Genomic DNA, 14,095 nt, shown 5'->3' with positions numbered 1-14,095 from the left:
AAAAAAAAAAAAAAAAAAAAAAAAAAAAAATCCGTTAGCATAGATTGTTCCCTGAACACCCCCGCCATGTGCCCTCGTATGGCCTGTGTGTTCCTCAGCCTTTGCCTCACTGAGCTGTCCTTGTGACTCTCCCAATCCAGCCTTGCCTACCTTTGTAGACGTGAACTGAGCTGACTAGAGACTAGGGGCCTGAGAGATCTGTTCTTTGAGTTTCACGGGTCTTCTGGGTCTGAGTTTCCCTCAGGGCTGACTATGGTTCTCATTGGAAAGGACAGCTCTAGCCTTCCTATGCCCAGTTCACTGGTCACAGTGGTGCCACTCTGACCCCCATCCCCAGCCCACTGCTGGCTCCTGCTCCCAGGGTGGATCCAGGCTTATCCAGAGCAGACAGAGTTATGTAAGAGATCTGTACTTGAGTGCCTGTGCTGCTGCCCCCATTCCTGGCCTTTTCAGTCCACTTGATCCTGCATAGGACTCCCTCAAGCCTGCTTCTGTACCTTATTAGCTAACTGCAGCTCTGTGGACAAGAAGCCTTGCAGCTCAGGCCTCAACCAGGAACCCTCTGGGAACCCAGAGCCCTGGCCCCATCTGGCTGGGCCCCCAGTGGACTGCAGCCCTGAGCAGCCCAAGGTGGCAGGAAGGCTGTGGCAAAGATGTTGACAAGCAGTCTTACACACACTGCACCTCAAACTGTGCACACTGGCACAGTCTCAGGATAGCTCAGGGCCAATGTTATAGATGCCAGGTGTCCAGTGGGTGCCAACTTGCAGTGTATCTCCCTTGCTCTTGCCCTTGCAGTTTGTTACCCCTTTTTGCAGCTAGTGATGTGGCCCTCTATCCAGGAAAGTCCTGTGGAGGAGTTCCATTTGAAAATAAGTGAAGCAAAACAAAACAAAAAAAGAAAACAAGTGAAACATACTGAAAACATCAGGTAAACAGTAGTGGAACACAGCCATAGCAGTCCTGTGTTCTGGAATATCCTGGAATCTGCTGAGGCAGTGTGGAGACACTGGTAAGGTACTGGGGATTGGGGTGTGGGAAAGGACAGAGCAGAACTGCCTCTGAAGCAGTTGAGAAGGCCAGCATGAAGAAAGTTGTCCTGGTGGGATGCAGGCAGAATGGGCAGGATGATGCAGGAGCAGGAGAGGTAGAGGATGAGCTCTGCTCAGAGGGCCTGGGGCTGATGAAGCCACACCCTGGTCCAAAGCTCCCTCCACCCAAAACGGCCTGTGGCATCCTCATCAGGCAGTGGGATGAACTACCGTCCACACTAGCTCAAGAGTTCTCTGCTATCTGGCTCTCTGAACAGCAATTAGCCATTTCTCTTTTGCATTTTTTGTGAAAATGCCGGTTTTCTTTATCATCTCTACAGAGTGGACATGAATCTGTTTGGAAGAGTAGGCAGCTCACAGGCCTGGGACATGGGTGCAGAAGGGCAGGTAAATTGGGTGGAATTATAGCTAATCTGTACGCAACAGAGAGCTCAGACACGAGACTGGGGATGCAGCTCACTGATAAAGCTCTGGGTTTGAACCCTAGCACAGAAGAAGAAGGTGCAGGGAGGGAAAAAAAGCTCATACCCTGTGGCAGCCCTGGGGTCCAGCTAGGATCTGAGCACTCCAGGAAGCCCTGCTGGGATTTGTGGACTCTGCCTTTGTGAGTAGGTAATGCTTCCAACAGCCCTCCTGGCCTTGGCCCCACCTGTATGTCCCGCAGATCTCCCAGACTCCCACATTGGTAAGTTGCTGGTTGCTTCCACTGTCCCCACTCCTGACCTTGTCCCCTGCCATCCGGTTCCTGCTATGCTGTTTGGCCCCTGCAGTGTGGTGGAGTTGAGTGGGGTCATTTGCCAGTGATGACCAGAAGGGCTCACCCCACCCTTGTAAAGGTCACTCCACTGTTTGCCCATTCTGAGCTGATTCACCGGCCCACCTCCTGCCAGGAATCTCTGATTCTCACCTTCAGGGTGAGCCAGAGACTTCACAGTTGGGAGCCAAGGGAACGGGAGATCCCTTGGTGGGTGAAGCCAGAGTATCCCAGGCAGTGGCTTCCTAAAACAATGTGATTTTTTTGTAGTCCTGCATTTGTCTCCAGGCCTCCTGAAAACTTTCCATGACCTGATCAAAAGGGAGGCACTTTCCTGCATAATGGATTAACCTTTTAACTTCCTACACCTTCCTTCTTCGAAAATGGAAATCCACCACTTGACATCATCTGACTCCCTTTAAAAATTAGTCATTAAATACTACAAAACAGTGGATATGATGGGTCCGTGTACTGATCAGAATACATTAGCAACCAGGACCTTTTAAAATGGATTCTTTTTCAAAAACTGCTTTTCAAAAAGCAAAACCATATGGAAGATGACTATCTGGTTGGCCAGTTTATTTTCCTTTACTCCAAATGCCAGTACCCTACTGACAGCCAGATGCTGGCAGTTTCTGTAGCTAGGGGTGAGCCCTCAACTGAACACAACAGGCGCAGACAAGAGGTGATGGCCATAGTGTGGGGCTGAGTCTGGGAAGTGGGTGCTGCTCTGGGCTTTATCCTGGCTTGGGCTTCTGAAGCAGAGGCCTCTTAGGTCTTGCAGAGGCTGTCCACAGAGATTTGAAACAAAGTGGGAAAATGCTACTGTAAGTGAGAAAGAAGGCCCTTGTATGAGGTGGAAAATTTACCAAAGCAGTCACCTGCTGTGGCACAGGACATACACCCAAGCTGTTGGGCTAAGGCATGACTCTGCCCATCCATCTCCCTGGAGAATCATCTTCCTGAGACCATGAGGAGGATTGAAGATCCTCACGATTGGCTCACGAGCCAGCTATCAGCAGTGCTTCCATGGACAGATCTCGGTGTGGTGGAACTAAGTACTAGAAGTGATGCAAATATTGACTGGCTCTCTCCTTACTTGCTATACAGAAATGTATGGTTGACACCTTCCCTCCCCACTTATCATGCTCTTGTACCATCCAGACCTACAAGCTTTCTCTTACCTCTTCCTCCTCTTTCCTTCTCACCTGTGTGTGAACCTTGGCCTTTCTCCTATCCACTTATTCCCCATGCTTTGTCCTGATGGAGTGTTGCCAAAGCTCTGGAGCTGAGCTGCAAAGGGAGGGAAGGGGCAGTGAGCACCCATCCTGAGGCTTCTTATGTGAATGAAAGCACCCGGCACCTTGGCCTTCAGCCCCAGTCCACTGGTTCTGCCGCATCTCTTGTGGCTGCCTGAAGAATGCATTCATCTTCCTGTCCTGCCAGGATGGCTTCCTAATTCTGCTTTCTGCCTGTACTCCAATCTCTCTCTGACCCATTAAGACGTGAAATCACTCAAGCTGGCACTCTGGGCTGAAACCCAACACAGCCCCTCTTTTTCTTCAGGTGGAGTATAGGCTCCTTGGCAGCTGACCAATGTGCTGTCCAGGATGAGGCTACCATCTCCACCCTGCCTTTTCTCAGGCAGCACATCAGCTAAACCGGGCTCCTTCAGTGTCCAGAATGTCTCTTGCCTCCTGCATTTTGGGCTGAAGCGCCTTTCCCTTTGCTTTCATCCCCCTTTCCCCATCTCTCTAAGGCCAGCCCCCCTCACTCCCAGGCTTTGCCACAGAGGTCCTCTCTGGCAAGCCTGCCCTTCCCCCTGTTGTAGAATCCTCTGCTCCCACTGTCCTACCGTGGGCTCCTCCATCACCTCCCTATTCCTCAACATACTCACTGTGAGCTTTACTGTCATCCACCCTTCCTTTGTCCTGTGACTTCCTCTGTCTCCCTGGTGGTGCCTGAGTCCTCAAACACAGGGCTCAGCCATCTGAAAGTCAGTGTTGATCTTTCCATCTGTATTCTGGGTAGACAAATAGAGCATTACAAATACCAGGACAGTTCCTGTGTTCACCAGGGGAACCTGGACCCTGGTTGCTGTTCCCACGGTCTTCTCTCAAAGTTGCTCTATGCTTCAGATGGATATTGGTGGCTGGGCTACAGCCTCTTTCCTCCCACGAACTATGAAAGCTCCTGTGTGTCCTGTTGGCTTGTCCTTTCCATCCTGCTGCCTTGTGACAGATGACCAGAAGAAAAACAAAGGAGAGTAAAGAGTGGTTCCTCCATCTTTTGGGAATAGCTGGCTGTGGTAGGGAAGGGAAGAAGCCCCTGCCCTACATTTCAGGGAAAAGAGGGACACAGATGAGCCCAGTGGCATGGCAGGAGTGAGAGACCCCTGAGACAGGTTCTGATCTCCTGATCAGTGTTACAATGCTAGGGAAGAAGAAAAACTCAAAGACGGAATTAAAGAGAGAAATGGGGAGCCAGGATGGCTAATGCTGATTAAGCAGCAAAAGACCCTGGCCATCCAAAGCCACTGATATTTATTGGTGACATAGGTTAGAGTGAGAGATAAATGTGGCTGCTAGGGATATGTTGCTGATGCAGGCAAGGCCTATAAGAGAAGAGACAAAGCATTCTTAATTTTGGGAACAGAATTTGGGTGTGAATCGCTCTGATCTTGGCTGCCATGTTACCTAATCACATAGGCTTTGGTTGGACTCACTTCTCAAAACAAGCCAGTTGTGGGGTTCACTCTTTCCAGCCTGCATTGCTCACAGCCTGCTTTGTGCATAATCACTGGGGCAGTCCCCCACATTCTTGCCCTTCATGCAACAAAGAGGAGCTACTAAAGGAGAGAAGCAACTAGGGGGATGCAGCTGAGGATGAGGAGCACCTGGGGAGGAAGGACTGCTAGGAGAGGGGGAGCTGGAGGAGAGTGGCAGCTGGGAGAAGGGAATTGTTCGTCTTCTAAAACTGAAACCCCTTACCCGCTTTAAACAACTCTGTATTTCCTCCTCCCTCAGTTCCTGCAAGCCTCCGTTTTACTTTTTGTTTCTATGAGTCTGACTACTTTAGATACCTCACCTAAGTGGCATTATACAGCACTAAATTGTTTGGTTACAGATTTATTTCATTTAGCATAATGGCATCAAGGTTCATCCATGTGACAAGTCACATTCCATCATATGAACACACCACGTTTTTTTTAATCTTTATTAAATGTATTGGTACATTTTAGGTATACAGTACAGTTACATTCATCATTGGGGTCTTGTACCTTTACATGATTATCTTGGTTCTTATTTTTCCCCATTCCTCAGCCCTCCTTTCAGCCCCTCCACCCTTCATTTACAAAGACATTGTTTCCATGTTTTTCCTTTTCACATATTTTTTCTTTTCTCACTTTACCTTTCCCCTACCCTTCCCACTTCCTCTACTCTTTTAGACTTTTCTTCCTATTACACAATATCAATTATAAATTTTCTCTCTCTCTTTTTTTTTTTTTTTTTTTTTTTTGGTACTGGGGATCGAACTCAGGTCCTTGTGCTTTTGAGGTAGGTGGCAGAACCACTGAGCTAAATCCCTGGCCCCAACACAATATCAATTATAAATTTTGATCCTTATGTACATTTTTACTTTTTCACACCAGAGAAACTATTCAGTATTTACACACCTGACTTATTAATTTCACTTTAGGGCATGGCCTCAATGTACATCCAGTTAGCTATAAATCTCTCTAGTTTCTCATATTTTTTGGCTGAGTGGTACTCCATTTTATTTTATTTTTTTAATTGAGTTTATTGGTACATTTAAGGTATACAGTACAATTACATTCATTATTGGGATCTTGTACCTTTACATGACAGGTCTTGGTTCTCATTTTTTTTCCCCTTGTCCATGCCCTCCCTCCATTTTATTTTTAAAAAAACACTTATCTTCTTTATCCAGTCTCTAGTTGATGGGCAATTGGGCTGTTTCTAAATTTTAGCTATTACAAACTGTACCGCTGTAAACATGGGTGAGCATATATTGCTCTGGAATGATTTTTTTTTTAATTCTTTTGGGAAGATACCCAGCAGAGGGATAATTGGGCCAAATGGGACTTCTAATCCCAGTTGTTAGAGGTATCTCTATATTGATTTCCACAGTGGTCTCCCATCAACAGTGAAGAAGGGTTCCTTTCTCCCCACAATCCCTCCAACATTTGTTATTGGTTGATTTCTTGATAGCAGTCATTCCTTCTGGGGAGGGGTGGAATCTCAGTGTTGTTTTCATCTGCATCTCTCAAATGACCAGTGATGTTGCACATTTTTTCATGTGATTATTTGCTGCTTTTACCTCTTTTTCTGAGAAATGTCTGTTCATTTCAGATGCCCATTTTTGAATTAGGTCTTTATATTTTTTAGTTCCTTATATATTCTAGATAGTAGACCTTTGTCTGAGGAAAAGCTAGTAAAATTTTTTGCCCACATTGTAAGTTGTCTCTTAGCTCTGCTTGCAATTTCTCTGGCAGTGCAGAAGCTTTTTTAAAAAAAAAATGAGATCCCAATTGTTGATGCTTTGTCCTAGTTCTGTGCTGCTGAGGATTTGTTCATAAAGTCTTTTCCTATGCCAGTGTCTTCGGGAGTTCTACTTAACATATCTTCCAGTAAGTTTAGTGTTTCTGTTTTATTATTTAGATCTTCAGTCCACTTGGATTTTAGTTTAGTGCATGGTGAAACACATGGATCTAATCTTAATCTTTGACAAGTTGAAATATGATTTTTCCAACACCATTTATTAAACAGTCTGTCTTTCCTCCAGTGAGAATGGTGGGCTCCTTTGTCAAATATGAGGTAGCTGAGTATGTCAGGAGTTGTTTCTGCATCTTCTAATCTGTTCCATTGATCCTCGGGTCTGTTTCTTTGCCAGTACCATGCTGTTTTTATTACAGTGGCTTTGTAATATAGTTTCAAGTTAGAGATTGTGATACCCCCATCATGTGTCTGTTGCCTAGAATAGCTTTTGCTATTCTAGGTCTCTTCTGATTCCAAATGAATTTTTGGATTGTTTTCTCTAATTCTATGAAATATACTGTTGGAATTTCTGTAGGGATTGCATTGAATCGGTACAACAGTTTTGGAAGTATGGCTATTTTTACTATATTGATTCTTCTTACCCAGGAATGAGGCATGTCTTTCCATTTTCTTATATCCTCTTCAATCTCTTTTTTTCAGAGTGTTGTAGTTCTCAATGTAGAAGTGTTTTGTTACATCAATTCCTAGATATTTCATTTTTTTGGGTGCTATTATGAAAGTGATTGTTTCCCTATTTTCACTCTCAGTGAGTCTGTTGTGTACAAGAAGGCTATTGAGTTTTGAGTATTTACCCTATATCCAGCTACTCTAATGAATCTGTCAATCAAGTCTAGAAATATTTTGGTGGAGTTCTTTGGGTCTTCTATGTAGAGTATCATATCATCAGCAAATAATGACAGTTTCACTTCTTCCTTTCTTATCTTTATTGCTTTCATTCTTTCTCTTGTCTAATTTCTGTGGCTAATGTTTCCAAAACTATATTGAACATGACTGGTAATATTGTCTTATTCCTTATTTTAGCGTGAAGGTTTTCAGTTTTTGACCATTTCTTATGATGTTGGCTGGAGGTTTTTCATAGATAGCCTTTATCAAGTTGAGATAAAGACAATCCATTCCAAGGTTTTTATCATGAACAGGTGTTAAATTTTGTCAAATGATTTTTCTGCATCTATTGAGATGATCGTATGGTTTTTGTTCTTGATTCTGTTAATATAGTGTATTATATTTATTGATTTACATATGTTGAACCATCCTTGAATCTTTGGGATAAATCCGACCTGGTTAGCATGTGTAATCTTCTTGATGACCCTCTATATTCTGTTTGCCAGCATCTTATTAAGGATTTTTTCACCCATGTTCTCTTGCTTGTAGTTCTCTTTTTTGGTTAGTTCTTTCCCTGGTTTTAGAATCAAAGTAACACTTGTTTCCAGGAATGAATTTGGAAGTATTGCTTCTCTTTCAATTTCACTAAAAATTTAAAGAGTAGTGACAATAGTTCTTCTCTAAATGTCTTGTAGAATTCAGCAGTGAAACCATCAGGACCTGGGCTTTTCTTTGTTGGTAAATTTTTAATTACATTTTCAATTTCACTGATTTGTAATTGGGTTGTTTAGAATTTTTATATCTTCCTTATTCATCGTTGGTAATTCATATGTATCTAGAAATCTGTCCATTTCTTCCATTTTCTCCATTTTATTACCATACACATTCTTGAAGTAAGTATTGATGATCCTCTGGATTTCTGCTGGATATGTTGTGACTTCTCTTTTCATTCCTAATTACATGAATTTGAGCCTTTTCTTTCCTTTTTTTGATAAGGTTGGCTAATGGTTTATTGGTTTTATTTATTCTTTTGAAAAACCAACTCTTCAATTCGTTGATTTTTTTGTATCATTCTCTTAGTCTCCATTGCATTGATTTCTTCTCTGATCTTTATAATTTCCTCCCTTGTATGAGCTTTGGGTTTGTCTTGCTCTTCTTTTTCTAGGAGCTTGAGATTCATCATTAGGTTGTTTATTTGAGCTCACTATGTTTTCCTAGTGTGGGCATTCACTGCTGTGAATTTCCCACATAAAACGCTTTCATTGTATCCCATAGATTCCTATGTGCATTGTCATTAAATTGTAAAAACAGTCTAATTTCTTCTTTAATTTCTGCTGTGACCCATTGTTTGTTCAAGAGAGTGTCATTCAGGAGAGTGTCATGTGTTTGTGAAGTTCTTACGGTTTCTTACGCTATTGACCTTCAGTTTAATTGCACTATGGTCTGATAATATACAGGGGATAACTTTAATTCCTTTGCATTTACTTAAATATGTTCTATGAGCTAGGATATGGTCTTTTGGGAAATGATCCATATGCAGCTGAAAATACTATATATTCTGATTTTGTGGGGTGGAACACTCTACAGACATCTATTAAGTCCATTTGTTCAAAACCTTGGTTCAGTTCTAGCATTTTGTTGTTGATTTTCAGTCTAGATAATCTGTCTATTTGTGATAGTGGGGTATTTAGGTCCCCCACTCCAATTGTATTAGTGCTTATTTAGTGTTTCATGTCCCTTAATATTGTTTTGTATAGTTGGGGGCATGTTTTGCTTATCAACTCATCCATCAGTGGACACTGGGTTTCCTTTTACCTCTTAGCTCTTGTCAGTAATGCTACTCTGAACACAGATGGGCAAAGATTTCTTCAAGACCCTGCTTTTATTTATTTTTCAGTATCTCTTGGGAAAAGTTTGTAGGTTCTGGGAGAAGCCTGGGGTCACGGCCTTCCACTCTGCCATCCAGGAGCTTATAGTTTATATCAACTATTACCCACATTGTATCAGCTTATGGTTTATATCCACTATTTCCATCATGTGCCTCACCCCTGTACAAAATTCTGGGTTTGAAGTCAGGTGCCCTAATTCCTAAAAGTCCAAGAATTAACACATATTGGATGCTCATTATGTGTTATGTATGAAGTCCCTTTTGGGAGTGCTGTGTGGAGGAAGCTGAACCTTGAGGTCCGGAGCTGGTTCCTCAGTGTGGGGGCCAGTGAGACGTCTGCAGTGCCCCTCACCCCAACACATGAGCCCCTCTGAGCTCTAGGTCCACCCTCTCTGGCTGATACACCATTGCGGACACCAGCTGCGTACAATCTGCTCACTCAGGTGTGCTTTTCCTTTAGGTGAGTGAGAAAATGTAGCGGAGTGACAGCTGAGGCGACACCTGCCAGGAGCTTGGTGTGGACACCCCAGCCTAGACGGAGCATCTGCCCCTGTGTGCCCCTTTGGCCACCCAGCCTCACCATGTCAAAGAAGGGCGCAGGCAGCCGGGCCAAGGGGGACAAAGTGGAGGCTCTCACTGCACTGCAGGCCGCCAATGAGGAGCTGCGAGCCAAGCTCACGGACATCCAGATCGAGCTGCAGCAAGAGAAGAGCAAGGTGGGCCCCCCAAGCTTGGACCCCCAGCATCCCCATCCCACCTTCCCTACCTTCCCTGGGGCCAAGAGCCTCTGCCTAGAGGGAATGTCACTACGTCTGGCCCTAGAAGTCCCCAAAGTTCTCAGGGTGGCTGGGAACAAACAGTTCTGGGGAGGGGAGTGGCAAGTGATGGGAGATTAAGGGTCCTACAAGCAGAAGTGCCACAGTGGTGGTCTCAAACCCAAGGGAGAACCCCTGCCACATGGGGTAGCCCTCACATACAGGTATAAGACACAGGAGTTCAGAGGCTTTGTGAATAGCACATCCCTGGAATTGACACTGACTTTCCCACTGAAGTGTTCATAGTAGACATGAACTGACTAGAATGGGCCAGTATAGCTCATGTGTATGAATAAAAGAAAAGCTGGGCCATGGGCTTAGTACTTCTTAGTCTGGAGGAATAGCACCTGTGACCATCTTCTGAGATGCTGGAGCAGGACATCCAGTGCTTTGAAGACCTCACAGCCTGTACTAGTTGGCGGCAAGCCTCTGCGGAAGAGGGTAATGGGCTTCCTAACTGCCAGGCCCGTGCCCCAGAGTCCCTTCATCCCTGGCATTGCCTTTTTTCCCCTTCTCCCACCCCACTCAGAAGCCCTTAGAAAGTGCATGTGAGCTTCCAAGAAGATGAAGGAAGAGAAAAAAACACCTGGAAAGAACAGCTTTGGGAAGACAGTGGACAACCCAGGGCAGTTGTCTGTCTCTCCTGGAGGGTAGGAAGTTCATGGGTTGTAGGTGTGTGGCACTCCATCATGGGCTGTAATTCTCTCCTCTCTTTCCTGCTCAGGAAAAGTGTCTCTCGTGCCGGCCACATGGTCAGTGGTGGAAGGAAATCCGGGTACTTCAAATATGAGTACTGACCGTGTAGAGATAGATTTTTTTTAATGCCACCTAGCAGATGTGGGAGGTGTTGAAGGAAACAGGCAAGCATGGGCATGATGGCCAGCCCTGTGTATTGACTGGCCAAAGTGGCAGCTGTAGACAAACTGGTTGGAGAGGCCTGGACATGCTGTAGGTAGGCCTGTGAGGGTGGGTGCTCTTGCAGGATACTCTCTTCCCGAATTTCGGCCTAAACTGCTGCTAGACAGGCTACCCTTTGCTGAGCAGGAAGTCGGGAGGAGGCACATCAGGTTGGGTGTTGGGGGATCCCGAGCTCTACTTCAGAGAGGTCCGCTGGGAGAAATCATAGCCAGCCATCCGTAGGCTTCCAGGTGGGCAGCTGAGCGTTAGGACTGCCACTTTCAGGGAGCACAGGCTTCAGGTGTGAACGTAAGAGTCACCAGGTGGCAGGTGGGGTCCTCTACAGCAACATGTAGTAGGAGGAAGGGACCTGGGGCCAAGCGTGGAGCTCTTGGGTAGATAGCAATAAAGCCAGTGAGGAAGCCACGTTGTACATATGATTTGCTACTTTGACTCTGTTTTCACTTTATGGTAGCATTCTGAGAAGTACCCTTTTCTTTGGCTCGTTATTGTGTGCCGTTGTGTTCTTTGTTCAGCATTTTTATCTACAAAGTCCCAAGGGCTTTTTTCTTCATAGAGCTCTACATTAGCATGTTGAATTTTAAGAAAGCAGAAAAAAAAAAAAACCAACTCTAGCCTTTCCCCTGGAGGTTTGTGTGTGTACTATTACTGGATCTTAATGTTCCTGTGCTTGTAGGGGTGGAAAAATATTTCCATTAGGAGCTTTGGAAATAACTGGGTTTGGGGCTTTGGATTTTCCATGTCCACAGTCAGAGCTCTCCCTGGACAGGACAGGTGTCTTAGCGCCCACCCTGATGTCAGCCTTGCACTGAACTCATACCAGGCCTATCTGCTTCTTCACCAGCCTCCACTGCCTGGTGGAGTCTCTCCCTTCAGCCTGGTTTGATTTTCCTATTTTTTTTGCACTTCTCATAATGAAATAGATGAAACACTTCTGGTTTCTAGATCATGGCTAGGTTTTGAAAGACTGTCTTCACACTTTTTTAAAAGCATGACCCACAGTAAGAAATATATCTGCCTTGTGACTGGGACACTGTACTCACCTAGTCTCAAAACAATTGTCACCTGAATTCTTGGCCCCAAAATGGGTCTTGACCTGCTTTTGGCAACTCAGCCTCCACCTTTCATGATTCTGTAATCTAGCTCAGAGACAGATACCATGACAAATGGTGAAAAGCATCAGAAGGACTATTGCAAAGAAGGGAAATTAAAGCAAAGTGTATGCACCAAATCGTTTGAACATACTGAGAGTTCCTGGGTGGTTGGTTGGGATATAGAGGCAGTCAGCATGAGAAACTGCTAGAAGATGATGGAATAGGGCACCTGTTCTGCAGGCAACTTGGCAGCAGGCGCCACAACCTGAAGTATGCTGCTATGCTTTTGATCCTAAGAGTGATTCCACTCTCAGGAATTATCTCAAGAAAAAAAAATATTCGGAGATGTGCACAAAATTTTCAGCTGTGCTAATAATAATGAAAAAAAAATCACAGCAGCTTAATTGCGCAGGCGTGGGAATGGCTAAGGACACCGGGGCATGCTTTCACAGTAAGCTGCTCTCCGTAATTAAAAGTCTTAGTGGCCGAAGCAGGAGAATAGTAAGTTGGAGCCTGTCTAGACAAAGGGCCAAACTTAATGACTTAATGAGACCTTGTCTCAAAGTAAAAAAAGAAAAAGAAAAAGGGTTGGGGATACAGCTCAGTTCAAAGGCCTTGGGTTCTGGAAAAAAGAATTCTCACTGAGGAGGAATGTTTTCTGATCAGGAACTGTCACTGTTGGACTAAGAGCAGGCCTGGGGAGGACAGTCAGCTTCTCTGTGCAGTTTCCCTTGAAGTTGTTTCCTTTTGAGAATGTCTTTCCCCATACCCTTACAGCTTATGTAGAGGTGTTCCCCCAACCCTCATGTGTTCACAGATGAGACTTTTGGGAGCCACTGGATCATAGGATTGGCCCACTGATGAGTTTGTGGCTAAATGTGAGGTTGAGAGGTAAGGTCTGGTCAGAGGAGGTGCGTCACTGGGGATGTGATCTGGAAGGGTCCGTCTCCCTCCCTCCTTCCTTGATCTCTCTCTCTCTGCTCCCTGTCTGCCATCCCATGAGCATCCCTCTTTTTCCACACACCTCTGCCATATCACCCTGCCTTGGAGCCATGGGACCATGGACTGAAGCTTCTACACAACGAACCTTTCCTCCTTTAAGTGGCGGGTGTCAGATATTGTGCTCAGAGACGAGAAAGAAGCCAAGACACATACTAAGGTCATGAAGAAACTTTTTATGTTTTCTTCTAGGAGTTCTTTTGGTTTGCCATACATATATCCAAAACTCACATGGAGCTAATCTTTGCATGTAATGTGAGTAGGGGGTGAGTGTTTTTTCTAAGTGAATGTGAAATCATTTATTATTTAATTAAAAAGCATTACCCATTACACTGCACTGCAGTTTACTTTTTTAATAAATCATATAGCTACATGTGTGAGTCTTCATAGTAATCTGCATTGTAAGCCCAATTCTTTAACCCTCTGTCTTAGTTACTTTTCTTGTTGCTGAGACAAAAGTACCTGACAGCCAAAGCTGAAGGGAGAAAGGTTTATTTAGCTCACAGTTTATAGACATTTCACTCATGTGGCTACCAGCCTACATCAGCCAACCCCAGCTCACCCTTGGCTCATGGAAAATGGCATGGCTGTTGTTTCAACAGAGTCCAGCAAAGACTGGTTAGTCAGCAGTAGCTAACAGGTGTTCAGCTTTTCTTTGTCGTGGGGCTGGTACTGCTACTAACCTGGACTAACTCTTTCACGTCAAGACTTAATTCAGTAGTATGGATACTCATGCTCTGTTCTTTTTCTTAAAAACTTTCTTAGTCTTGGTTCTTTACATTTCCATATAGACTTTAGAATATATTTGTCAATTTATATTTTTATGAACCACGTCCTACAGATTTGATTTCATTGAATCTATATGTCAGTTGGAGAAAAATTGCCTTGTTTCTAATGTTGAGTCCTCAGATTCATAAAAATGACATATTTCTGTAATTATCTGAGCCCATTTGAACTTTTTTTAATTAAGTTTATTGGTACAATCTAGGTATACAATAGAGTTACATTCATCATTGGGATCCTGTACCTTTACCTAATAGGTCTTGATTCTCATTTTTTCCTCTTGTCCCTGCCCTCCCTTCACCCCCTCCTCCCCTCCCCTTTTACACACACTTTATTTCCATTTTTTCAGTTTCTCATATTTTTTTTCCTCTCCCTTGTTACCTTTCCCCC

The 14,095-nt window shown here is 44.3% G+C and overlaps 1 protein-coding gene across 13 annotated transcripts in view; it reads left to right on the top strand.

Annotated features, from left to right (window-relative positions):
• Jakmip3 (Janus kinase and microtubule interacting protein 3) overlaps positions 1-14,095 on the top strand; it is a 140,159-nt gene that overhangs the window by 43,084 nt on the left and 82,980 nt on the right. For all 13 annotated transcript variants that reach the window (XM_033761339.1, XM_033761340.1, XM_033761338.1 and 10 more), the window contains exon 2: positions 9,557-9,812. In XM_033761339.1, coding sequence (XP_033617230.1) covers positions 9,678-9,812 — 135 coding nt within the window. In that variant the 5' untranslated portion in view covers positions 9,557-9,677. The remainder of the gene's footprint in view (positions 1-9,556; positions 9,813-14,095) is intronic.

This window comes from Fukomys damarensis, unplaced genomic scaffold, assembly GCF_012274545.1.
Source record: "Fukomys damarensis isolate Sample0158 unplaced genomic scaffold, DMR_v1.0_HiC HiC_scaffold_8, whole genome shotgun sequence".
Classification (NCBI taxonomy): Eukaryota; Metazoa; Chordata; class Mammalia; order Rodentia; family Bathyergidae; genus Fukomys; species Fukomys damarensis.
Note: the sequence above shows the minus strand (reverse complement) of the source record. Positions and strands in the feature narration are given on the sequence as shown.